This window comes from Phyllobates terribilis, unplaced genomic scaffold (genome assembly GCF_046119375.1).
Source record: "Phyllobates terribilis strain yellow unplaced genomic scaffold, ASM4611937v1 Scaffold_8__6_contigs__length_399053987, whole genome shotgun sequence".
Classification (NCBI taxonomy): domain Eukaryota; kingdom Metazoa; phylum Chordata; class Amphibia; order Anura; family Dendrobatidae; genus Phyllobates; species Phyllobates terribilis.
Genome location: NW_027362768.1, coordinates 367,730,966 through 367,758,296, shown reverse-complemented (window position 1 = coordinate 367,758,296; position 27,331 = coordinate 367,730,966). Strand labels below are relative to the sequence as shown.

General features: G+C 39.2%; 1 protein-coding gene across 1 annotated transcript; it reads left to right on the top strand.

Annotated features, from left to right (window-relative positions):
• Positions 1–221: 221 nt before the first annotated feature.
• LOC141157511 (solute carrier family 26 member 6-like) lies at positions 222–27,331 on the top strand. Its single transcript, XM_073644905.1, has 18 exons — positions 222–364; positions 1,178–1,317; positions 1,989–2,099; positions 4,849–5,015; positions 7,422–7,586; positions 9,282–9,434; positions 10,474–10,568; positions 13,423–13,570; positions 13,805–13,918; positions 14,615–14,692; positions 15,789–15,884; positions 16,308–16,414; positions 18,633–18,702; positions 20,110–20,202; positions 20,296–20,412; positions 22,266–22,457; positions 22,555–22,609; positions 26,203–27,331. The coding sequence occupies exons 1-18, from the start codon at positions 222–224 to the stop codon at positions 26,352–26,354; spliced, it is 2,196 nt and encodes a 731-aa protein (XP_073501006.1). The 3' UTR covers positions 26,355–27,331.

The following is a 27,331-nucleotide window of genomic DNA, read 5'->3' as shown; positions in this document are numbered from 1 at the left end:
AGTTGACAGAACATGGTATAATACTATCATTTAATGCAGGTCTGGTCAGGTGTATTGTCTTTCATTAATCATTGCCTGGTGGACAAACATATCACTGTTCACTGGCTGAAGATGCTTTTGTGTGTCTTGGCAGGTTCTTCTCCAATATATGTGGCACTGAACACTTAAACCATTCATGCAAAGATTATTACAGTGTTATTAGATTTACTTAATATTCAGTCATGGAGAACAAGCAGCTGAAGTATCGAGATGTGAGATACTGCATTGAACGTCCTGTGTTTCATGAGCAAGAACTTGGGGAATCATTGCCCAGGACCACTAATACCATACGGTCCCTCATCAGTACAGCCAAATGCAAAGTCAAGTAAGTTGGGAGTCTGCCATTACATTTAACAGAAAACCTGCATTGTTTTATTATTTCTATGCTGTTTTTACTTTTAAAGTGGTTGTTCATTTTAGAAACCCCATTTTCATTTACCCTATGAAGGAATTACGAGTTATTAGTGGGGGTCAGTTTTTTCAGAATCTCCATCTCTTGGCTACAGTAAAATGTGGTTACAAAGACCATCTTCCGCTCTAGAAGATCTGTCCTGGCCTGCATTACACAAACCATTGATATGAATGGACACAATGTAATACTTCATATTTCCTGTGGGCGCACTGCAGGGAAATTAAACACTTAATGTCAGGCTTCCAAGCATATATATTTGTCCCTGCAAAATGACACTTTGTGACCTGCTTACTATTAATGAACTCTTCTACTCTTCTATTAAGCATAATTGTCAAAAGTGGAGAAACCCTTAAAGATTGATCTTTATTTCCCTCAAATAAACTTTGGGGTCCTTTATTTCAGGACTGGTGGATCCCATTATACAACCAATGGATTTGCACCTTGCATTGGTTGTCCATAGCAGAAAGGGCAACATAGCAAAACTTGAAACAGGTGCTCCACCATAACTTCAACTTTGGATGGTGGAGCCCATAGCCATTGGCTGTGTGAAAGCACAAGAGTCCAAACAATATACAAAACTATGACAACTTCAAATATTCAGATATCAAATGTGGGTCCTTCGTATAAACTTCCAGTAGCATCTCTGAATATAGGCGTATTAATGGACCACCAAAACATGTCAACTATCCATCCCACCATTGACATATGTCATGGTCTACTTTATAGATGTTCTCGATCAGCTGCAAAGGCCTTGTTATTCCACTTCTTTCCGATTCTCCACTGGCTTCCTCACTATCCGTTCAAGGAATGGTTTCTGGGGGATACTGTGTCTGGGATCAGTGTGGGGATCCTTCAGCTTCCACAAGGTAAGGGTATTTTGACACCTGAATGATTTCAAGTTTCTATGGATTTTTTTAAGAGGGCCAAACGATCCCAAAATAGGATTAACTGACCCTTCAGTAGACCTATGATCTAACTAATGCACTTAGATATGAAAGGTGGACTTTCACAAAAATTTCCTCTGGTGGATCCGTTGTGCCCAAGTCCAATGCCATGTCCTAGGCAACCTCTTTTTTTTTGTCCATATGATAAAGAAGATTGTTCCAACTATGCAGAGTTAGTCTATGATTTTTTGATTATCGCAATGTATAAAATGTTCTATCAGATGTGGCACGTTATCTGCCCATTTTCACCCACATTCTTCACCTTCTCAACGAAGAGAGACAGAAAACCACCCAATCACATGAAGTTTCTATTGCTGCCACAATTCCCATATCAGTGTATAGAGCCTCTGTCATCTGACTGTCGTTCTCTTCTATGGATTTGGTGGCTCTCACAGTTACAATAGTCAGGGAACATATGTAAACCTGTGGTAGAGTCTTCCTCTATCGATGGAGAATAAGCTCACAAAGGGGGTAACGAGTTATGGTGACATTCGAAAAATGATCAGCTGAATAAGAATATGACACACGCAGACTGTTATATACTCACAGCTCCGGTTCAATCCCGAACAATCTATCCTTTTTGTCTTCTGCAGGCTTGGCGTATGCTCTTTTGGCCGGAGTGCCACCTGTTTTTGGATTGTATTCCTCCTTCTTTCCAGTGTTTGTTTACTCTTTTTTTGGCACATCCAGACATGTATCAGTGGGTAAGTCACAGTAAACTGCAAAAGAAATACTTGATAAGGTGAATTTAGACTGAACCTTAAGGGGGTTGTTCAATTTTGGGGACTTTTTTTTTTTTTTCAATGCATGTATTTAGGGCTAAAAGTCATATTTTTAATTATACCTCATTAGAAATGTTGCACATTTTGCATTCATTGCCTCTGTGTTTCACTGTGTATTGCGGGCTGTAGAATAGCTTACCTGAGTTGATCAAGGGGTCAAGCTGTTCATTAAATGTAGGAAGCAATCAATAAGCATATTGTCAGACATACACCTATGAGCTTAACTGAGAATATGCTCAATGCTAGGGGGTATTGATTTTTTTTCAAACATCAGATTAGTCCACAATGTAAAACAGATCAGAATGCAAATCCCTCTTTTCTGCCACTAAACAATCATAGTTTGCTCAGAAATGTCAACTTTGAAGTTGTAGAATAGTGAGTGCAGCTCTGGAGTATAATACAGGATGAAACTCAGGATCAGTACAGGATCAGTAATGTAATGTATGTACACAGTGACTGCACCAGCAGAATAGTGAGTGCAGCTCTGGAGTATAATACAGGATGTAACTCAGGATCAGTAATGTAATGTATGTACACAGTGACTGCACCAGCAGAACAGTGAGTGCAGCTCTGGGGTATAATACAGGATGTAACTCAGGATCAGTACAGGATCAGTAATGTAATGTATGTACACAGTGACTGCACCAGCAGAATAGTGAGTGCAGCCCTGGAGTATAATACAGGAGGTAACTCAGGATCAGTACGGGATCAGTAATGTAATGTATGTACACAGTGACTGCACCAGCAGAATAGTGAGTGCAGCCCTGGAGTATAATACAGGATGTAACTCAGGATCAGTAATGTAATGTATGTACACAGTGACTCCACCAGCAGAATAGTGAGTGCAGCTCTGGAGTATAATACAGGAGGTAACTCAGGATCAGTAATGTATGTACACAGTGACTGCACCAGCAGAATAGTGAGTGCAGCTCTGGAGTATAATACAGGATGAAACTCAGGATCAGTAATGTATGTACACAGTGACTGCACCAGCAGAATAGTGAGTGCAGCTCTGGAGTATAATACAGGATGTAACTCAGGATCAGTAATGTAATGTATGTACACAGTGACTGCACCAGCAGAATAGTGAGTGCAGCTCTGGAGTATAATATAGGATGTAACTCAGGATCAGTACAGGATCAGTAATGTAATGTATGTACACAGTGACTGCACCAGCAGAATAGTGAGTGCAGCCCTGGAGTATAATACAGGATGTAACTCAGGATCAGTAATGTAATGTATGTACACAGTGACTCCACCAGCAGAATAGTGAGTGCAGCTCTGGAGTATAATACAGGATGAAACTCAGGATCAGTACAGGATCAGTAATGTAATGTATGTACACAGTGACTGCACCAGCAGAATAGTGAGTGCAGCTCTGGAGTATAATACAGGATGTAACTCAGGATCAGTACAGGATCAGTAATGTAATGTATGTACACAGTGACTGCACCAGCAGAATAGTGAGTGCAGCTCTGGAGTATAATACAGGATGTAACTCAGGATCAGTACAGGATCAGTAATGAAATGTATGTACACAGTGACTGCACCAACAGAATAGCGAGTGCAGCTCTGGAGTATAATAGAGGATGTAACTCAGGATCAGTACAGGATCGGTAATGTAATGTACACAGTGACTGCACCAGCAGAATAGTGAGTGCAGCTCTGGAGTATAATACAGGATGTAACTCAGGATCAGTAATGTAATGTACGTACACAGTGACTGCACCAGCAAAATAGTGAGTGCTGCTCTGGAGTATAATACAGGATGTAACTCAGGATCAGTACAGGATCAGTAATGTAATGTATGTACACAGTGACTGCACCAGCAGAATAATGAGTGCAGCTCTGGAGTATAATACAGGATATAACTCAGGATCAGTACAGGATCAGTAATGTAATGTATGTACACAGTGACTGCACCAGCAGAATAATGAGTGCAGCTCTGGAGTATAATACAGGATATAACTCAGGATCAGTACAGGATCAGTAATGTAATGTATGTACACAGTGACTGCACCAGCAGAATAATGAGTGCAGCTCTGGAGTATAATACGGGATATAACTCAGGATCAGTACAGGATCAGTAATGTAATGTATGTACACAGTGACTGCAGCAGCAGAATAGTGAGTGCAGCTCTGGAGTATACTGTAAGTCAGGATGTAACACAGACCGTGTGCACCAAACTGCAAGTATCAGTGCTTGCTATGGGCAAGAGCCGTTTTGTTTGACCATACTGGGAATAGCTCAGTTTGTTTAGTGAGAGCCTGGACAAGGCTAGGAATTTTGTGTTTATGGTTTTGTTATTTCAGTTCTATGAAACCTGTGGAAATAAATGGGACTTTGTTTTGACCCAAGAATCCAGTGCCTGTGTGAACACTACCTAATGCCTACCTAAGAGCGTGAATCCCTACAATGTATATTTTATAATGTATATAGTTATAAGAATAGAAATTGGGCACTGCGCACAGATTTTTAGCCTACTGATGGATGTATACAAATATGAAAGCAAAGTCTCTTGAACCTTATATACAGTTAAAAACAAGTATGCTGATATCAACCCTGCTGAGGCAAGAACACTTTTGAAACCCTATGTGCTTTTCCCAGCATATGTGTAGGGCTCTGACGCATCGTGCACAGGTTTGTAATAAGTGTGTGCTTTCTTTTCAGGCAGTTTTGCAGTGGTCTCCATTATGATTGGCAGTGTCACTGAGTCTCTGGTACCAAATGACAACTTTATGTCGGGGATAAATGAAACTGTCATTGATACTGTAGCAAGAGACAAAGCCAGGGTGGAGCTGGTGGCTGCAATGACACTAATGGTGGGGTTATTCCAGGTAAGAGTCTCTGCTTCATATGACCAGTAGTCAGGTCACTGCAGGGAGCCTGTGTACCATGGAGGGACGTCTGTTATATTGCAAATATGAAAGGGGTTGTCTCATGCGGTCTTCAGGAGTGCATCGTTTTGAACCTCCCGGCTTCTTGTTTGCCAGGGGTGGTGCTCTCCTGAATGATTGACAGTCCAGACCGGTGGAATGGTTGTGCCGCCGGCCCGAACTGTCTTCTCTCCGATGCTGCAAGTAAAAAAAGTTTTGCCTTTGCAAAAGGAGTGCAGGGGCACAGTGATCGGTACAGCTTCAGAGCAGCACTAACAAGCTGTAAAGCAAAGAGATTGTAAGTGCTGCTCTCCTTGTCTAAGAGACCGGCCACAGCTCATAGATTGAAGAGGTGGCTGATACTGCTAGTTGCCTAGGTTAACAAGAAAAGAAAAATCCCTCCGTTATTGAGAATGGACAGAATTTTTAATGACAAGTAGATTGCAAAATTGCTCATTTTAAAACCCCTCTAGGTGCTTCTAACCACATGTACTCATGTGGTGCCCCTGAGGGTTCGACTACCACAGGGATGCTGCACCTCTTCAATGGGGTGTGGTGTTCCTCCTTCGAGGTAAGAACGGTGCAATGGTCAGGACCCCACCTCCACATCCAACACCACACTTCTCCCACCAGAGGGGGCTAGTAGGCACTAGTGTGCTGCCCCTACTGGGAAAATGGGAGACTGGGGAACCAAGAGATAGGGGGAACCATGTAGTGGGTGAGGGTGGAGGACGCACATTTAGTTTACACTTAATATTCCATATTTAATAAACAGCCATCTTGGGCTCATGGTTCTTTGATTGTGATCTTCATCCCTGAACGTGGCTTCTGGGTGAACCTGCAGCGGATGGAGACACGGCCCTCGCACCCTGGCCTTGAGTCGAGGGGCAGGTTGGAGTTAACGTATGTCTCAACCCGGTCAAGGACCATGACCAAGAAGGCCTGGAGCTTAGGAGTGTAGCTCCACAGCAAAAGGATCCCAGGGGGATGCAGACGGAGCGGTATACGCCACCTGTCCTCGCTATTCTGGCCTAGTCAGAGGGATTCCGGCTGCAAGAGGGGTACCGGCCCCCGACACCTGACTTTGCTACTCCACGTCCTAGTCAGGGAAGCCCGGCAGGCCCAGAGGATCCCACCGGGTAACGGAAGGAGCGGAGCTGCCACCCGTACCCTTTTTCTGAGCGTAGTCCGGAGGGAGACCCGGCCTATCTACACTCACAGACAGGAAAGGACTCAGTCTGAAGTCTAGGAACACTCTGGTGCGGGGTCCTGATTAAGCACTTGAATTACTCGGAGGTTGTCGGACCCCCGTTCCTGGTGACCGCAGAACTCTGTGAGGAGCAGGGAGAAGCCTTGCAGCTGCACTCTCTACCGTGAGTAAAAACCCTGGAAGTCAACCCCTATGGCCTCCAGACTCTTTATTTCTGCACCGCACCGCGCAGCACCAGACCTCCTACACTACAACTCCCTCCATCCTTGTCTCTGCCCTGAGGCCCTGCTCCGCCTGTGGGGAGTAGTATCAACGACGGCTGCCACAACATCCCGCCTCAGAGGACTGCAGCAGCGCTGGTGGCCTTCACCAGGTACCACAGGTGGCGTAGTCGATAGCAACCACTCAACCCTGATAGCCCGTACCACCCTTTTTTTAATGTGACGGCCCTGGGCACGGACCGGGTCCAGGCCACGGCTGCGACCCCACCAATCATCTGATCCGGCTCCGAGTAATCCCCTCATCTTCCCAGGGTAGGGCTGCGAGCGTCACACACTCACATAGTGGTCACCTAGGCAGGGAGTGTAGTTGTGAGGCTACATTCACACATTTAGTATTTGATCAGTATTTTACATCAGTATTTGTAAGCCAAAATCATGAGTGGCACAATCAGAGGAAAAGTATAATAGAAACTCCTTACCACTTCTGCATTTTTCACCGACTCCTGGTTTTGGCTTACAAATACTGAGGTAAAATACTGACCAAATACTGAACGTGTGAACGTGGCCTTACTAAGTAACTCTGAACTAACACAGCCTACTTACCCAAGTGGCTAGTTCGTTATATAGGTTTCTGGAAAAGCTGGGTGGGAGTCCACTATGATTTTCACTCTTCTCAGAGTTCTGAATGGAAAATCTACTGACATATGCAGCCATACATGCACAAGATGCTCTACAACAACCCTTACAAGTAAGTCCACGGTCAATGGCAAAATCCACCATAACTGCATGTATAAGATCTATTGCAGCATCTACAGCGACTGTGACCACCTATCATGTGTTTCTGTCTGACAGTGGCCATAAACGCAGTGTTCGTAGCCTAATCCAGTTACGTCCATTATAACCACATTACGATGTGTCTGTTCTCACTTTTCGCAGCTTATCCTAGGCCTCGTGCAGTTTGGATTTGTGGTCACTTACCTCTCAGAGCCGCTGGTCCGGGGTTACACTACCGCAGCTACCATTCACGTGACCGTGTCCCAACTGAAACACATACTTGGCCTCCCTCTGAGTGAACGGTCACATCCTCTGTCACTGATTTATGTGAGTTGTGACGGCATAGTGTCAGTGTTTGTCTAGAAATAATATCAGCTCTGTTTTCCTTGAAATATAAACATGAATGACTCTATTCACTTACAGCAAGAATCTGTATTGTACTGTTCTTAGGATAAACTACAGGAATTAGGCCTCATTTACCAAATTCACACGGCTACCTATGGCAACCAATAAAAGCGCACCTTACGTTTCTTATGCTGCTGTGAAAAAATGAGAGCTGCTCTGTGATTGGCTGTTTAATGTCCAATGAGGTCAATTTTGTTTCAAAGCCCTTAAGACCAATCACAACCAAGCTTTCATTTTTACAGGGTAGTGTAATAAATGAAACCTGGGTTCTGATTGGTTGCTATGTGCAACAAGGCCTGTTTTTCTTGGCCTTAAGAACCATTACAGTCCAGCGTTCATTTTTCCTTAGCAGTTTAAAATATAAAAGCTGAGCTCTAATTGGTTGCTATGGGCAGCGACGTCAATCTTTATGTGAGACGTTTTTGATAAACGAGAGCCATATAATACCCAGAGGCTTTATGTTATTTTTTAGATTCTGGCCTTAGTCTCCAATATGGACAACCACTACTGGCAGCCATTGAAAAAAGGGATATTACTCTACAAATTATAATGGCAAAGGAGTTGCATTATTATTCAGATTTACACCAACAGTAGAGCCAAAGCATTTCCATACGTACCAAAATGTAAAATCCAAAATTCGGGCCATGTAATCCCTGTTCCCAGGAACGTTTCCAAAACGGCCAATTTTTGGGGAATGGGTTTGCTCAACTCCGTCCTTTTTATTATGCAGCTCTTAGACTACAATGACTTTGACAAATATTATTGCAACCGCCAGTCCCGACCTAGCCACAGTCCGATCACCTAACTTAATAGTATTGAGAACTTATGGGCCATGATTTGCAGCCATAATATGAGGGGCAATGCGTTATGCAGGGGCAGAAATGTGTAAAACCTACTACTTCATACAGACCAACATTCTAAACTATCAGACCAATCTAAATTATCATGATATTACCAAACCCAGGTGGGAAATTTGGTGCCAATGACACCGTCATGGGACCCAGGAGCCTACTGAAGGCTTCCATGTCTGCCATGTTTGTACACCTAGGAAGCCTAGCCTGTGCCTGGGCTTCATAGGAGAGCCGTAATATTACAATATCGCCTTGTATTGTAGAAGCAATAACAGATTTAAGCCACCTAAGGGCCCAAAAAATGAAAAAAAAGGAATGTAAAACAAGAAAAAAAATATAATTCAAATCACTGTTCTTTACCAAAATCTTAATAAAGTAGAAAAAAAAACAACCACAGATTTAAGTCATCTAGCAAGGATTAATACATAATGTTAAAAAAAAAAAAAAAAACTTTTAAAAATATATAAAAAAGATATATAGTTCAAATCACTATACTTTTTTTCTGGAACATTATTAAAATATAAAAAAAAAAATAAACATATTTGGTATTGCCACGAGCGTGTCCGTTCAAACTAATAAAATATTAGAATATTTATCCCATATGTAAACAAAAAGAAAATCAAAACAGCAGAATCAATATTTTTTTGCCACTTTGCCTTCCAGAAAATGGTAATGATAAAAATTACAGCTTGTACTGCAAAATACAAGCCCTGATAGGCAATAACAAATAGCATATATTGATATTATATTTTTTCCTTTTGTTCAGTCTTTAGTCAGTTTGTTTCGCAGAATCCACCAGACGAACATTGGCACGCTTGTTGTGAGCCTCATTGCCCTGGTTTTTCTCTTTGCTGTAAAAGAAGTTAATCAAAGGCTCCATTCCAAATTATGTATGCCCATCCCTGTAGAACTGGTGGTGGTAAGTAAATACTTCTCCCTAGGGGTCACAACTTTATAGTCAGTACTGGGTACATTTGCAGAAGAATTCTGCTCTATGCACATTAAATATTTCACCACTAGGTGGAGCGTTAAAGCATCGTATAGTATTTTTCCATTGTGTTGCTCATAGTCTTTTTAAATTCTTAACAGCACAACATGTGATCAAGGGTGGTATTGCAAGTAAAGTTAAATATGCAAAACTTTAGGCTTTCTGAACTCACACTAATTGTATAGAGACCAATTCCTTATTTCCATTAATTGAAACCTCCCCCCCCACACACCCACACTCATACCTGTTTCATGCTTGGTCTCACTGATGGCCTAGTGTCTTCTACATGGCAATCCATGTGGTCAGGGGTGGTATTGCAAGAAACAGATTGACAATTTAAAAAAAACCTGATATATACATATATATATACATATATATATATATATATATATATATATACACATACATACATACATACACACACACACACACATACATACACACCAATGCATGTTTAATGTGCTCATTGCGGTAATCAATATATATACACACACAGAGACATATATATATACATATTCACATGTAAAGCGCCATGGAATAAATGGCGCTATAATAATAAATAATAATAATATATATACACTTATACACTGCTTCTGTAATATATTGTCAGCATCAGATTCTTGCTCCACAAGAGACAATAAGGCCAGAAGTGCTTTCATGACCTCTTCTTCTGTGCCTCAAGTTTCATAAAAATATATTAGGGCGTTGTAGTTCATGTATTTACTGATACAAAATTTTATCAAAGTGAATAAATGTAGGACTGTTAAATTAACAATAGTCACATTTTACATGCGCCTTTGGCATCTATCGCTTGTCATTGAGAAAAATAGTTATATTGTACGAGCTAAATCCTCTTCAGATTATATCAGAGTTCTCTGTTTAGATTAGCATTACCTATTATTACATATATTACATAATATTATATAACCAATATGTCAAATCTCTGATTACATCTTCTTCTGTCCACCAGCTCATCATTTCTACTGCAGTGTCATATGGAATGAATCTTACTGAAAATTATGGTGTAGGCATTGTGGGGGATATTCCTACTGGGTTTGTATCTTTGTATTAAAATGAATTCTAAAGATATTTTCCTACATACCTAATTCAGTGTGTATTTATAGGAGCAGTATTATAGTAGTTATATTCTTGTACATAGGGGGCAGTATTATAGTAGGTATATTCTTGTACATAGGAGCAGTATTATAGTAGTTATATTCTTGTACATAGAAGCAGTATTATAGTAGTTATATTCTTGTACATAGGGGCAGTATTATAGTAGTTATATTCTTGTACATAGAGGCAGTATTATAGTAGTTATATTCTTGTTCATAGGAGCAGTATTATAGTAGTTATATTCTTGTACATAGGGGCAGTATTATAGTAGTTATATTCTTGTACATAGGGGCAGTATTATAGTAGTTATATTCTCGTACATAGGGGCAGTATTATAGTAGTTATATTCTTGTACATAGAGGCAGTATTATAGTAGTTATATTCTTGTACATAGGAGCAGTATTATAGTAGTTATATTCTTGTACATAGAAGCAGTATTATAGTAGTTATATTCTTGTACATAGGGGCAGTATTATAGTAGTTATATTCTTGTACATAGGGGCATTATTATAGTAGTTATATTCTTGTACATAGGGGGCAGTATTATAGTAGTTATATTCTTGTACATAGGAGTAGTATTATAGTAGTTATATTCTTGTACATAGGGGCAGTATTATAGTAGTTATATTCTTGTATATAGGGGGCAGTATTATAGTAGTTATATTCTTGTACATAGGGGCAGTATTATAGTAGTTATATTCTTGTACATAGGGGCAGTATTATAGTAGTTATTTTCTTGTACATAGGGGGCAGTATTATAGTAGTTATATTCTTGTACATAGAAGCAGTATTATAGTAGTTATATTCTTGTACATAGGGGCAGTATTATAGTAGTTATATTCTTGTACATAGGGGCATTATTATAGTAGTTATATTCTTGTACATAGGGGGCAGTATTATAGTAGTTATATTCTTGTACATAGGGGGAAGTATTATAGTAGTTATTTTCTTGTACATAGGGGCAGTATTATAGTAGTTATATTATTGTACATAGAAGCAGTATTATAGTAGTTATATTCTTGTACATAGGGGCAGTATTATAGTAGTTATATTCTTGTACATAGAGGCAGTATTATAGTAGTTATATTCTTGTATATAGGGGGCAGTATTATAGTAGTTATATTCTTGTACATAGGGGCAGTATTATAGTAGTTATATTCTTGTTCATAGGAGCAGTATTATAGTAGTTATATTCTTGTACATAGGGGCAGTATTATAGTAGTTATATTCTTGTACATAGGGGCAGTATTATAGTAGTTATATTCTTGTACATAGAGGCAGTATTATAGTAGTTATATTCTTGTTCATAGGAGCAGTATTATAGTAGTTATATTCTTGTACATAGGGGGCAGTATTATAGTAGTTATATTCTTGTACATAGGGGCAGTATTATAGTTGTTATATTCTTGTATATAGGAGCAGTATTATAGTAGTTATATTCTTGTACATAGAGGCAGTATTATAGTAGTTATATTCTTGTTCATAGGAGCAGTATTATAGTAGTTATATTCTTGTACATAGGGGGCAGTATTATAGTAGTTATATTCTTGTACATAGGGGCAGTATTATAGTTGTTATATTCTTGTACATAGAAGCAGTATTATAGTAGTTATATTCTTGTACATAGGGGCAGTATTATAGTAGTTATATTCTTGTACATAGAGGCAGTATTATAGTAGTTATATTCTTGTTCATAGGAGCAGTATTATAGTAGTTATATTCTTGTACATAGGGGGCAGTATTATAGTAGTTATATTCTTGTACATAGGAGCAGTATTATAGTAGTTATATTCTTGTACATAGGGGGCAGTATTATAGTAGTTATATTCTTGTACATAGAGGCAGTATTATAGTAGTTATATTCTTGTACATAGAGGCAGTATTATAGTAGTTATATTCTTGTACATAGGGGGCAGTATTATAGTAGTTATATTCTTGTACATAGGAGCAGTATTATAGTAGTTATATTCTTGTACATAGAAGCAGTATTATAGTAGTTATATTCTTGTACATAGGGGCAGTATTATAGTAGTCATATTCTTGTACATAGGGGCAGTATTATAGTAGTTATATTCTTATATATAGGGGCAGTATTATAGTAGTTATATTCGTGTACATAGGGGCAGTATTATAGTAGTTATATTCTTCTACATAGGGCCAGTATTATAGTAGTTATATTCTTGCACATAGGGGCAGTATTATAGTAGTTATATTCTTGTACATAGGGGCAGTATTATAGTAGTTATATTCTTGTACATAGGGGCAGTATTATAGTAGTTATATTCTTGTACATAGGGGGCAGTATTTTAGTAGTTATATTCTTGCACATAGGGGGCAGTATTATAGTAGTTATATTCTTGTACATGGGGCAGTATTATAGTAGTCATATTCTTGTACATAGGGGCAGTATTATAGTAGTCATATTCTAGTACATAGGGGCAGTATTATAGTAGTCATATTCTTGTACATAGGGGTAGTATTATAGTAGTTATATCCTTGTACATAGGGGGCAGTATTATAGTAGTTATATTATTGTGCATAGGGGCAGTATTATAGTAGTTATATTCTTGTACATAGGGGGCAGTATTATAGTAGTTATATTCTTGTACATAGGGGGCAGTATTATAGTAGTTATATTCTTGTACATAGGGCAGTATTATAGTAGTTATATTCTTGTACATAAGGGGCAGTATTATAGTAGTTATATTCTTGTATATAGGGGGCAGTATTATAGTACATTGTTGTACATAGGGGGCAGTATTATAGTAGTTTTTATTAGCTATTACATATTTATCTATTACAGGCTGGTAGCACCAACAGTCCCCAATGCTGAATTTTTTGCAAGTATTGCTGGGAATGCATTTGCCATTGCTGTGGTCGCATATGCTATGTCTATATCTCTGGCTAAAATGTTTGCAATGAAGCATGGTTACAAGGTAGACAGTAACCAGGCAAGTCTTTTTTTTTCTTATATTTGCAGGTTTAGCCTTATACTATATATAAAGATAAATTGTTCCGATTGTATTCTCAACAAACAGCACTACATTTATGAAAGAATTATGAATGAGGAGTAGCTGCCTTCCTGCGTATAGAGAAGAGTGTCATACAAAACAATACAGTTTATAAAAAAACAGCATCTGTGATCTGATTGTAACACAAGCTGTATATGTTATTTCACCTCCAAGGAACTGATTGCGCTCAGACTAAGTAATATCACTGGCAGTTTCTTCCATTGTTTCGCTGTCACGTCATCCATGTCCAGAAGCCTTGTGCAGGAGAGTACTGGAGGAAACACACAGGTAATGATAAAAAAGCAGGACCTAGTCAAAAGTGCCATAGGGGCAGCAGATGCAGCCAAAATGGGGTCACTAGAGACACTATGTAAGGTTGTTCTCACAGAGATGTGGCGTTCACAGGCGTTATAGAAGGATGTGGGGACCAGGCCAACCTATAGAATGGGATGAAATACATACTATTTGCTTAAAAGGAACTTAAATTTTGATCGTATTTTCATTTAAAGACAACACCTCTTATTTATTTGGGAGCAGCTTTGGCTGCGCCAAAAGTTGAAATTTACATCTGCTATATAGTTTTGTACTATAGTTTGCATCAATTTTGGTTAATGATAGTTCTGTTAGTCTATGAAAGGTGCCGGTCCTACCGTAAGGACTTCACCCACTTTTCTTGTCACCTTTAAAAAAGTATCTAGAAGTGTGAAAAGTCAATATTTGCAACATAATTTCTGACTTTTCTACGCCATTAAAGTGGTGCAAAGCTGTTCATAAATAATTCCCCTTTGTTCTTCAATTTCACACCGAATTCAAGATTTCTGCTTGCGGTCATTGAATGTGTTATTCACATCCCAGAGGTGACCATGTCTTGTTCAACAAGTACAGGACTGGTTATAGGAAGATACTCCTATACCCTCCAATAGCAAAAGATCAGATCAATACATAGCAATTTTCCCATTCTAAACTATTTGTCCTCATTTGCAGATTGCTGGATCCGTATCCTCAATCATTATCTTGGTGATCATTCTCAAAGCGGGCGAACTATTTACATGTCTGCCACAGGTAAGAGTACTCAACTTGACACTTGGATCTTGTATATGGTGATGTATATGGTAATACCACATATGCATCGGGAAGGATTTCTGCAAGATTTTAGAGCTGTCTATAAGAATTTTTGCTCCTTCATCCAAAAGAGCATTTTGGAGGACAGCCACTAATGTTGGGGGGAGGCTGGGTTCACAATCTCCATTATAGGTGTTGGATGGGGCTGAGGTCCGGGCTCTGTGCGGCCGTCATGTTATTACACTAAACTCCCCCAACCATGTCTGTATGCAAGCGCAGTTATGGTGAACAGATAAGGGCTTTCCACAAACTGTTCCCACAAAGCTGGAAGCTACAATTGTCCACAATGTCTTGTGCTGGAACGAAGGGCCCAAGGCTGACCCCTGATAACAGCCCATACCATTATCCTCCTCCACCATCTGTACAGTGGGCACAATGCAGCCAGGGGGGTAATGTTCTCCTGGCATTCACCAAACCCAGACTGGGCCATCAGATGCCAGATAGAGAAGTGTGATCCATCATTGCACAGAACACGTCTACTCTAGAGTCCAGTGGTGGCGGCTTTACACCACTCCATCCGACGCTTGGCATTGTACTTGGTGATGTACGACTGCATGCAATCTGCTCGGCCATGAAGCTCCCGGCGGGGGTGCAGTGTTTGTGCTGATATGAATACCAGAGGAGGTCTAGACTCCACAGTTATGGAGTCAGAAGGATGGTGGTGATTTTTCTGCCCTCTGCTCCTCAGCATTCAGTGATACATCAAGGACATGGGACTGAAGGAGAAAACTGTATTCAATGATTAAGATGTAAGGCCCAATTTTTTACATGTTCTCCACTTTGTCATTGAGTTGACTGCGCTGATGCCAGTGAGCTTTTTACAACCATTCTGTCACACATTAATAAAGGCAGATGGGATGGTGAGGGGTGGTACGTTATACTCTGGGGGCAATGGGACTGAATAGAAAACTGGAATTCAATCATTTAAGCCGTGTCCCATATTTTTCTCCATATAGTATGTTCATTTTTATATATTGCACTCAACAATGTGATATAACTAATCAGTCTGCCATATTATTGTTTCTTAATTCCAAAGGCAATACTGTCCACAATTGTCATTGCCAACCTGAAAGGCATGTACAAGCAATTTATGGACATACCCCACCTATGGAGGACCAACAGGTACGATCTGGTAAGTAAAGTGATCACACAGCTCCAGTTGCGATGGGGTAACATTGGCATAGTTTTTTTGCATCACTCTTGCATCATAGTGGTCATTAATATAGATTTTTGTTACATTTCCTTACCATCTACAGAACTACTGCAGATACACTTTGCTAATGCAATAACGATGTGTCAGTCTTCACCAGATTTCTAAAATTATATTCAATGTCATACATTCATTGAGAAAGAGTTAAATGCTTTCATGCTAACTGGAAAAGTAATTAAAAAGCTCTGAGTGTGGCATCTGCTGCTAAATATTTGTACTGAGCGCTGCCAAGAACATAGCATTTCACCTCTGTTTTTGTGATCTGTGGGTTTCGGGAATTCCATTGATTTGTGCATCACTTTGATATATTACCGTATTGTAAATTAATGACTTCTACTGTTTCAGCTTATATGGCTTGTGACCTTCCTGTCCACTATCTGCCTGAACCTGGACATCGGGCTGGCGGTCTCTGTTGCCTTTGGATTGTTCACGGTCACTTTCCGGACTCAGTTGTAAGTCTTAGAATTAAACATGAGCTATGAGGCCAAATAACATAAAAGCTGAGTCTTTCCCGCTGCGGTTTATTTTTGTGCATAAAATCTGCTGCGATTAATAGTACAAGCAAAATGGATGTGATTTCATGAACACTTTAAGTCCGCGGTGCATTTAAAGAATCTCTTAAATATATAGGTTTTTTTGTGCATTTTTTTCCTCAAGGGCTTCTGCGGGAAGCATAAAAAACTAATGTAAAAAAATGTTGCATTTTTAGGTTCAGAATCCCAGTGTTTCTGCATTTTAAAAAAATGCATAAACAAAGCTGCTTCTAATCTGAACCGAAAACACATTAAAAAGAAGGAAAAATGTAACAAAAAAAAAAAAACGCAGCAAAAATTCAACAATCAGAACAGATTGTTATTAAGAATTTTGATGTGAAACACCTGCTGGGGAAAGAAAAAAAACATTTTTGCATGTGGGAAAATGACCTCAGTGTAGATATAATGATATTGTTGACATTGACTTCCAGACTTATGTTGAAAGGGCACTTTAGGCACCTGGGTTACACAGAAATCACAGGGAATTATAAACTCTTAAGGCTATGTTCACACGTTGCGTTTTTGATACGTTTTTTTTTTTCTGTAGCAAAACCAGCTCTTTTGGCAGTGAAGAATTTGCCTCAAAAAAGCATGTTTTCTTAGTTATTGCTGCGTTTTTTGCTGATTTTTCGGTGCGTTTTTTACAGCAGTTTTGTCATGGTACATTTGTCTCCTGTGCATGTTGATAAAGTTTAGTGCAAGAAAATAAATAAAAAATAACCTAATTCAACTTCCTCAGGTTTTGGCACCGAAAACGCAGCAAAACCTGATACTTGCATTTTTTTCAGCGTTTTTTCAGCATTTTTCCACTACCAATTGCTTTCAATGAGTGAAAAACGCTGAGAAAATGCTGAAAAAACGCGGAAAGAAGTGACATGTTGCATTTTGCAAAAATCAATGTTTTGCACAAAATACTGAGGGCAAAAAAAAAAAAGAAAAATTGTTTACATGAGATTTCTGAAATCTCATAGACTTTGCTGGTACTGTAAAACGCAGGTAAAAATTTGCATTAAAAAAATGCAACATGTGAACATAGCCTAAGAGGTTCACTAACGGTACTAAGCCAGGGGTCAACAATCTGCCGCACACCAGCTGTTGTGAAACTACAACTTCCAGCATGCCCTGACAATCATAGGCTACAGCACCCATATTATGCCATTAAAGTTAACCCCTTAATGAAGCAGCTAATTTTAATTTTAGATCTTTCATTTTTTTTCCTCCCTTTCTTCCAAGAGGTACAGTTTTTCATTTTCTCGACAAAGCTGTAAGAGGGCTTGTTTTTTTGCAGGACGAGTTGTAATTTTAATTGACACCATTTATTTTTACCATATAATGTACTACAAAACGGCCGACAAATTCCAAGTGCTGTGAAATGGTGAAAAAAAACACACAATTGCGCCATTGTTTTTGGGGTTTCCTTATATTTCATTGTGCAGTAACATGATTTTTCTGAGTACGATTACAGTAATACCAAACGTATAGTTTTTACTATTTCTGTGTCTTAAAAAAAAACAAAAACAATACTGTTTGCAGAGACCCATACATATTTTTTCCATCGATGTAGCTTTGTGAATCCTGCAACTCCCATCATTCCTTAACATATGGCAACTGTTAGGGCATGCTGGGAGTTGTAGCTTCGCAACAGCTGGGAGTGCCGTAGGTTTTGCATTTTAAGGACTTTTCAGAACTAAAGTTTTTATTTGTACATTTTTTGGATACATTTTTTTTGGTGGCGGTTCGGTGATTAAGAAAAAAAGTTAATTTTGGCAATTCAATTTATTTATTTTTACAGTGTTTACACTAAGGGTTAGATTTTAATAGATCGGACATTGGATAATAGGATACCAAATATGCTTATTTTTTTAGTTTCCTAATTTTCAGATGGGAAAAAAAGGAAGGGAGTAGTTATTTATTTATTTCTTAAAATTATTAAAACCTTTTCCATAATTACTTTGCACTTTATTCATATGGGACTTGAACCTGCAGTCATTTGTTCTATATACTGCAATACCGTAGTACTGCATTACATAGTACAGAATGACATAATACAGTGAGCGCCCCCTAATTGCACTTGCAGGTAACTGCTATGGCTTTTAATATGTTAAATATGCACAATACTATTGTTTTGCTGTCACAGGACTCATTACTCCATTCTTGGACAAGTTGCTGATTCGGACATCTACAGAGATGCAGAAGAAAATACCTTGGTAAATAGAACACAATCCAAGATGGGGTATATATAAAAAAAACAGGTCTTATCAATCATTACAGTCATTATAGGGCTTGTCCCCAAACTTCCCAGGGACCCTGAATGATATATAAATAAGCGTAGTCTATAGGCACGCACATCAAAAGTCAGAGGGGATCCAAGCAAAAGCTCCACACATAATATCCCTTTACAACTTTACAAGTCCCTTCATACCTTGGTAATTTTTCGTTTTTGTTTTTTACTTTTCTTCCTCAAAGAGTCATAATTTTTTTATTTTTCCATCATAATAGCCGTATGAGGGCTTTTTTTATTTTTGCAGGACAAGTTGTAGTTTTGAATGATAATATTCACTTTAACATGTGCTGAAAAATGGGGGGAAAAAAAAACGACGAAAGTGAAAAAAAAAAATCTATTCTGACATTGTCTTTTTTTTAGATATATATTTTAAGTGTATGAAGACATTTTGGAACATTTTCTGAGACCCATCATTTTTTATTTTTCCATTGAGGGAGCTGAGTGAAGGCTTGTTTCTTGTGTGGCGAGCTGTCTTTTTCATTGGTATAATTTTGGGGCACATATGAGGTTTTAATTGCATTTTATTGCACCTTTTTTTGGAAGGGGGAATGTGGGGTGACTGTAATACAGCAATTCAGGTGTTTGTTTTTTTTTCGTTTTCAACATTTACCAAATGGATTAAATAATTTAACATTTTTGCAAAATGGACTTTTGTGGAAGTGGCTGTACGAAATACACAGTTTTTTTTGTTTGCTTGTTTCTTGTTTTTTTTTGTATTGGAAAAAGAAGGGTGATTTTAACGTTTTAACTTTTGAAATTATTTTGTAATTACTTTTTACTTGATTGTAGTCCTCCTAGGGGACTTTCACATGCGATTGTTTGTTCTACAAACTGCAACACCACAGTATAGCAGTACAGAGTTCCTAATGATCTCCTATAAAGCTCAACCAAAGGCACAAGGGGTTTATAAAGTTTGTACTGAACTCATTCAGACCTGTATTCAATGAGTTCCCAAAAGTGGCGGCTGAAAGAAGGATTTATGACAGTGTCACAGGACTGCTAGGACTCCATAGTATTTGCATCCTCCGCCCACAACTTCATAACAGCTGCATGCTCTTACTCTATGGTATCTATGAGCGGCCTATCAGACTGCTATTATATAATATACACTGCTCAAAAAAATAAAGGGAGCGCTCAAATAACACATCCTAGATCTGAATGAATGAAATATTCTCATTGAATACTTTGTTCTGTACAAAGTTGAATGCGCTGACAACAAAATCACACAAAAATCATCAATGGAAATCAAATTATTAACCAATATATACACACACACTCACACACACACACACGGAAAGTTGTTGGGTGCATTTCATTTTTTTTTTCCAAGGCCAAAGAGATTCCCGGTGTGAAGATTTTCCAATCAAGTTCACCCATCTACTTTGCCAATGCAGAATTGTTTGCAAAATCATTGAAGATTAAGGTAAGACTAAAGCGCAAGGAACACTATAGGATTCTGAAATCATTTTTACAATGGTCGAGCTCCATCAAAAATTCATGTACTCATGTATCGTAGATGGGGGTGAATGTGGACAAACTAATAGAGAAGAAGAAGAAAGCCATTCAGAAGAGAAGGAAGGGCTTGCAGAAAGTCATCAACCTGGCCAAAATCATCCTATCTAAAACACAAATGGTGAGTGGTGACATGGGCGTCCCAGACACATTTTGGGCCTTACTAATCAAAACTTACAGAAAAACTGACCTTGCCCATAGCAACCAATTAAATCTGAGCTTTACTTTCCTAACCCCTTGCCACTCTATATATTTTATATAATCAAGGAGTGGGTGTATGAAGCATGCTCTGGAGCTGAGCCTGCTCCACACAAGACAGGTGGCAGCTGTGTTTTACGGGCAACATTTGCCTCTGACAGCCCCCTCACCAACTCTCGTGACACAAAGGGTTCTTAGGAGACCATGATTTTTATTATATACTGCATTACTAAATTATTTCAGTATATAATACATGAAATCAAATGATCACAGTTTCAAGTCACTTAGGAAAATTAATATTAAAGTAAAAATTTAAAAGAATGTTTTTGGTATATTTTATTTTAAAAATGAAAAAATATATACATTTGCATCACTCCTACCCCTTTCCCCAATTATATAAAAAAAAAAACCTATCTGATATTGCCGTGTCCATAAAACTCGATCAAAATATAAAATAATATAACCCTTAGAGCAGGGATGTTAAACTTAAACACACAGAGAGCTAAAATGAAAACTTAGACAAAGTCGTGGGCCAACCAGTATACAGAATAATGAGCCCCACATAGTCCTCCATACAGAATAATAGGTCCCACATAGTCCTCCATACAGAATAATGGGCCCAACATAGTCCTCCATACAGAATAATGGGCCCCACATAGTCCTCCATACAGAATAATGGGCCCCACATAGTCCTCCATACAGTATAATGGCCCCACATAGTCCTCCATACAGAATAATAGGTCCCACATAGTCCTCCATACAGAATAATGGCCCCACATAGTCCTCCATACAGAATAATGGGCCCCACATAGTCCTCCATACAGAATAATGGGCCCCACATAGTCCTCCATACAGAATAATGGGCCCCACATAGTCCTCCATACAGAATAATGGGCCCCACATAGTCCTCCATACAGAATAATGGGCCCCACATAGTCCTCCATACAGAATAATGGCCCCATATAGTCCTCCATACAGTATAATGGCCCCACATAGTCCTCCATACAGAATAATGGGCCCCACATAGTCCTCCATACAGAATAATGGGCCCCACATAGTCCTCCATACAGAATAATGGCCCCACATAGGGGTGGCAGTTCTGATGTCGGGGGCCAAATGTAATCACCCTGCGGGCCAGATTTGGCCCACGGGCCAGAATTTGGCATGTGTGCCTTAGAGGAAACACAGTAAAGAAAAAAAAAAAAAATCGAAACTCCAGAATTGTTTTGTTTTGGTCTCTGAGCCTCCCCCTCCCACCCAAAATAGCAATCTAGAGCTATGAAAACACCATAAATACTCCAAAATGGTATCAACAAAATCTACACCTCACCAAGCAAAAGAAAAATGTTCACACAGCTCCCTCAACAGAAACGTAACGAAGTTAAGGATCTCGGAAAAGTCCAATACAAGCAAAATAATTTTATTTTACAAAGTTCAGAAATTATTTAAGCTACTAAAATTATATAAAAAAAAAACTGCACTCATCATGCCACTAGGTAATTTTTACTGCACAGTCAATGGTGTAAAAACAAAGCCCAAAACCCCCCCCCCAAAAAAAATAAGCCCTCACACAAGTATGTCCAGAGACAGATTAAAATGTTATGGGCTTTGAAGGAAAAAAAAACTAAAGTGCAAAACCAAAAATTGCATCCTTAAAGGGTTACACTATTGTGGGAAAAGTATAAGCTGCACTGTGATTGGTTGATATGGAAAACAAGACCTGATATTCTGTCAGTTTTATTATTATTATTATATATATATTTCTCTTCCGTCCAGGGAAGCGGATTGGAATTTCTGACAACTAGAGACGGGGTGATTGGAAGCTTGAAGACCCTGAGTGAGTCCATCCCCCAGAGTCCAGTCACCCTCCGCTCTTTAGGTTTGGAGAAACTTGATTTTCACTCCCTCATATTGGACTTTTCAGCTGTCAGTTTCGTTGACACAGTTGGAACAAAAATGTTAAAAAATGTAAGTGAAAAAGTTTATTTGAAGACGGCACAATATTTAAAAAAAAAAAAAAGTGACTAATTGTATTTTCTCCTTTTCTCTTACTTGTCTATTTTAGGTTTTCAATGAATTTCGTGAAATTGAAGTCGAAGTATATATTGTAAACTGTCCTGGTAAGTTGTGATAAAATTTGAAAATATTAATTAAAGCTAATTTTCTTTTTTTTTTTTTTTTTTTAAAAAAAGGCTTTATTATTTAAAGGGGATTTTCAACAACATTTATAAAAATGTTAGGAAAACAGAATTTATTGTCAGAGCCCAAGTTTAATAACAAAAAAAAGTGGGGTTTTTTTTGTGAAATATTTTTATTCTGAATTAGCCACCATGTTGTTTATGGCTTTTAAATGAGTTTTGTCAGGAAAGTGTAAACCTGAATGGCAGAGAGATCTTTTTCATTTCATATAGAGTACCTTTACATTTTTCACTCTGTTTCATTGCAGCCATTTGGTAAATTCTAAAAAGTTCATTTTTTTTTCATTAAAGTACACTCTGCACCCCATCTTGACTGAAAGAAAAACAGAAATGTAGAAATTTTTGAAAATTTATTAAAAAAGAAAAACTGAAATATCACATGGTCATAAGTATTCAGACCCTTTGCTCAGTATTGAGTAGAAGCACCTTTTGAGCTAGGACAGCCATGACTCTTCTTGGGAATGATGCAACAAGTTTTTCACACCTGGATTTGGGCATCCTCTGCCATTCTTCCTTGCAGATCCTCTCCAGTTCCGTCAGGTTGGATGGTGAACGTTGGTGGACAGCCATTTTCAGGTCTCTCCAGAGATGCTCAATTGGGTTTAGGTCAGGGCTCTGGCTGAGCCAGTCAAGAATGGTCACAGAGTTGTTCTGCAGCCACTCCTTTGTTATTTTAGCTGTGTGCTTAGGGTCATTGTCTTGTTGGAAGGTGAACCTTCGGCCAAGTCTGAGGTCCAGAGCACTCTGGAAGAGGTTTTCATCCAGGATATCTCTATACTTGGCCGCATTCATGGTTCCTTCAATTGCAACCAGTTGTCCTGTCCCTGCAGCTGAAAAACACCCCCATAGCATGATGCTGCCACCACCATGTTTCACTGTTGGGATTGTATTGGGCAGGTGATGAGCAGTGCCTGGTTTTCTCCACACATACCGCTTAGAATTATCACCAAAAAAGTTCTATCTTTGTCTCATCAGACCAGAGAATCTTATTTCTCATAGTCTGGGAGTCCTTCATGTGTTTTTGAGCAAACTCTATGCGGGCTTTCATATGTCTTGCACTGAGGAGAGGCTTCCGTCGGGCCACTCAGCCATAAAGGCCCGACTGGTGGAGGGCTGCAGTGATAGTTGACTTTGTGGAACTTTCTCCCATCTCACTACTGCACCTCTGGAGCTCAGCCACAGTGATCTTGGGGTTCTTCTTTACCTCTCTCACCAAGGCTCTTCTCCCATGATTGCTCAGTTTGGCTGGATGGCCAGGTCTAGGAAGACTTCTGGTGGTCCCAAACTTCTTCCATTTAAGGATTATGGAGGCCACTGTGCTCTTAGGAACCTTGAGTAATGCAGAAATTCTTTTGTAACCTTGGCCAGATCTGTGCCTTGCCACAATTCTGTCTCTGAGCTCCTTGGGCAGTTCCTTTGAGCTCGTGATTCTCATTTGGTCTGACATGCACTGTGAGCTGTGAGGTCTTATATAGACAGGTGTGTGCCTTTCCAAATCAAGACCTATCAGTTTAATTAAACACAGCTGGACTCCAATGAAGGAGTAGAACCATCTCAAGGAGGATCACAAGGAAATGGGCAGCATGTGACTTAAATATGAGTGTCTGAGCAAAGGGTCTGAATACTTATGATCATGTGATATTTCAGTTTTTCTTTTTTAATAAATTTGCAAAAATTTCTACATTCCTTTTTTTTTTCAGTCAAGATGGGGTGCAGAGTGACTTTAAATGAGAAAAAAAAAAATGAACTTTTTAGAATTTACCAAATGGCTGCAATGAAACAAAGAGTAAAAAATTTAAAGGGGTCTGAATACTTTCCGTACCCATTGTAACATTAATTCAGGAAACAGATTATAAAATGTTGATAAGGAATATGTATTATTATCCAATCATTTTTTATTGTTTCCATGCGTTTAAAATAAACAATATAGAAAAATCATCTATCATTTTTGTAGGCTGCTCTTATGCTAGTTTATATGTCTCCATGGCTACAGACTACAAACAAACCATGTGTAGTCTGATCTTGCAGATCATGTGTTACTCCACTACTTATCTTATTACCCTAAAGGTGGTATAAGAGGAAAAATAGGAAACAATAACCTACAGAACTCATCAGAAGTATGTGCACATGTCACCAGGAAGGGTCTTTTTATATCAGTCCCTCCTACAGAATGCTGGACATACACCTTTGATAAATTTTTACAGAAGACACAGGTTTCAGAGGGACTGACCTTTCCTTTAGGCCGGGTTCACACGAAAAAAACGGTACTGGAAAAATCCATGTCCCGTGTGTCCTAGCGTGTCACACGTGTGACAACCGTGTGCCGCATCAGGATCACACGTACCGGCGCCTGGGAATTAGCACTACAGTTAGCGCTGTTCCCAAGCACTGATGCTGAACACTGCCCTCATGATGGTTCCTTGCCGGCGCTGCAATCAGCACCAGCAGGGACAGTGATGAAGGTAGTAGTGTCTGCTCCCACAGTGTCCCTGTGTAAAAAGAATAAAATAAAAAATCCTTATACTCACCTGTCCTAAGTGTCCCCTGCATTAATGCATGAGACCGATCAGCAGAGGAGCCGGGAAGAATGAAGTGCTGCAGCGAGCGACCCTGGACCTACGCTGAGCTCAGGAGCGGTGTCCTGTCACTCACTGAGCGCAGCTCCAGAGCCGCTCGCTGCAGGAGTCATTCTCCCCTCCTCCTCTGCTGATCGGTCGCATGGATTACAGCTGGGGACTTCTCCGGACAGGTGAGTATATGGATTTTTTATTTTATTCTTATTTTTATACAGGGACACTGCGGGAGCAGAAATTACTACCCTCATCACTGTCCCTGCTGGTGCTCATCGCACGGTCCATGACACGCGGTCCATGAAAACGCACTGACATGTGCCCAGACCCATTCATTTGAATGGGTCTGCATGTGTCAGTGTCTCTGGTACGTGTGGAAACTGTCCCCACACGTTCCGGAGATACTGACGTGTGAAAGAGTCCTTAGTGTGTCTTGGGCTGTCCTGACTCTCCTTCAATGGGAGAAAGAAATGGGAAAAAGAAGGATTGAACATGTTGGATTTCAACATGCCTGATCCATTGTTTTCACTGGAGATATACCAACGCCAGGGAATCTGGCAGCTGCTTTCCCCTCTCTTCCCATTGGGAAAACACGCACTCTAGTTAGAGCCTTACATGATCTGTGACGAAGATCAAATATATCCCCTCACCTTAATAATGCCACTCGGTTATTCATCTGGGCCAAGGGGGCTCACATATCCATAACCCCATCAGAATTTCCCTGTTGCCAAGTAGACACTCAACACACACTATTTGCTGATCCCCTGACTGGCACTTCGGGAGGGGAAAATTCAGTTCATATAACGGAACCTTTCCCGCTGACAGTTTCCCTTTTATTAGAAAAGTTAAATAAAGTCATAAAAAGGCACAATAAGGCAATTGTGATGATTGACGGTAAAATTACACATCTTATTTAGGACGTAAGATCTGCGCTTTCTTTTGCAGTCTCTGTGCTACGCCAACTCGAGAACAGCAATTTCTTCAATGAAAACATCACGCAGGCCTCAATTTTCGCTTCAATCCACGACGCCGTGTCCTACGTTTCCAATGGACAAAACAGCGAGTCCAGCTCTCTGTCAGAAATCACTGCAATTTAACGGCATTATACTGCGCAGTCACCAAAGTACGAAGAAAGCTGCAAGTTATATATAGGTGTATTGTACCATTTATTCTGTAGAGGACCCATTTAAGTGCTCAGGAATAACAAACTGTCTGGTCAATGAGATATATTCAGATTGATATTGTTCTGAATGGTCAGAAGTCAGACCACAATGTGTGCATTTAAAAAAAAAACTAGAGATGAAATTAGAAATTCAAATTCACCAGTTTTGATTTATGTTTTTAAATTTCATTTGCGGCGAATCGCTAGTACCATACTTCAAATGCCCTGGAAAGACGTATGTAACACTCTGAGGTCTCCTAGGACTGTATCCAACCCCTTTCATGCTCTTTAATGGAAACACAACTTTAGTCAAAATGACAGTAACTTATATGGCTTTGGGTAAATAGATGGTAACTGTTTTCACTGTAGAAATTGTTCAGTGTTTTATTGTTTTCCCTACTTCCTTTCTCAAGAGTTAAGCTGTGATGTCTTCTCAGTATCCAGATACATTGCAAAATGACTGCTGCATTCCCTCCTTCTGCTTTCATACACACACGCTATGATAGTCCATCCTGATTGGTGGTGCTACACCTTGTGATGTGATAGCTGTGAGGTCATGTGAGCTTTCTCCGGCTAATGCAAATTTCTACAATGTGCAAAAATGGATATTTTTGGTCATTTCTTCCATTTGAATAGTAAATTGTTCAAATTCTCTGGGACCAGCAAAATCCCAAGAAATTTACGTGGATTTAATTCACATCAAACTGATTTGCTCATCTCTTTAAAAAAAAAAAGACTAGTAGAACAATAAATCAAATAGGGAAAGGGGAAAGCCTGATAATCATCACTAAATTTGTTATTGATAGTAATAATACTTTCGTATTTCAAGTGACTCATTAAATTACTGAGGTCTAAGGGGTAACGTTTCTCCTTATGGAGAGTGACACACCAGCTCTGGCACGTCAAGGTAAG

What these genes read in the sequence shown, in the direction of transcription:
- LOC141157511 (XM_073644905.1), top strand. Translation starts at nt 222, where the DNA reads ATGGAGAACAAGCAGCTGAAGTATCGAGATGTGAGATACTGCATTGAA. An exon ending in ACAGCCAAATGCAAAGTCAA is followed by an intron (nt 365 to 1,177) that starts GTAAGTTGGGAG and finishes TCTACTTTATAG; the next exon opens with ATGTTCTCGATCAGCTGCAA. An exon ending in GTACTGGAGGAAACACACAG is followed by an intron (nt 13,919 to 14,614) that starts GTAATGATAAAA and finishes CCTCATTTGCAG; the next exon opens with ATTGCTGGATCCGTATCCTC.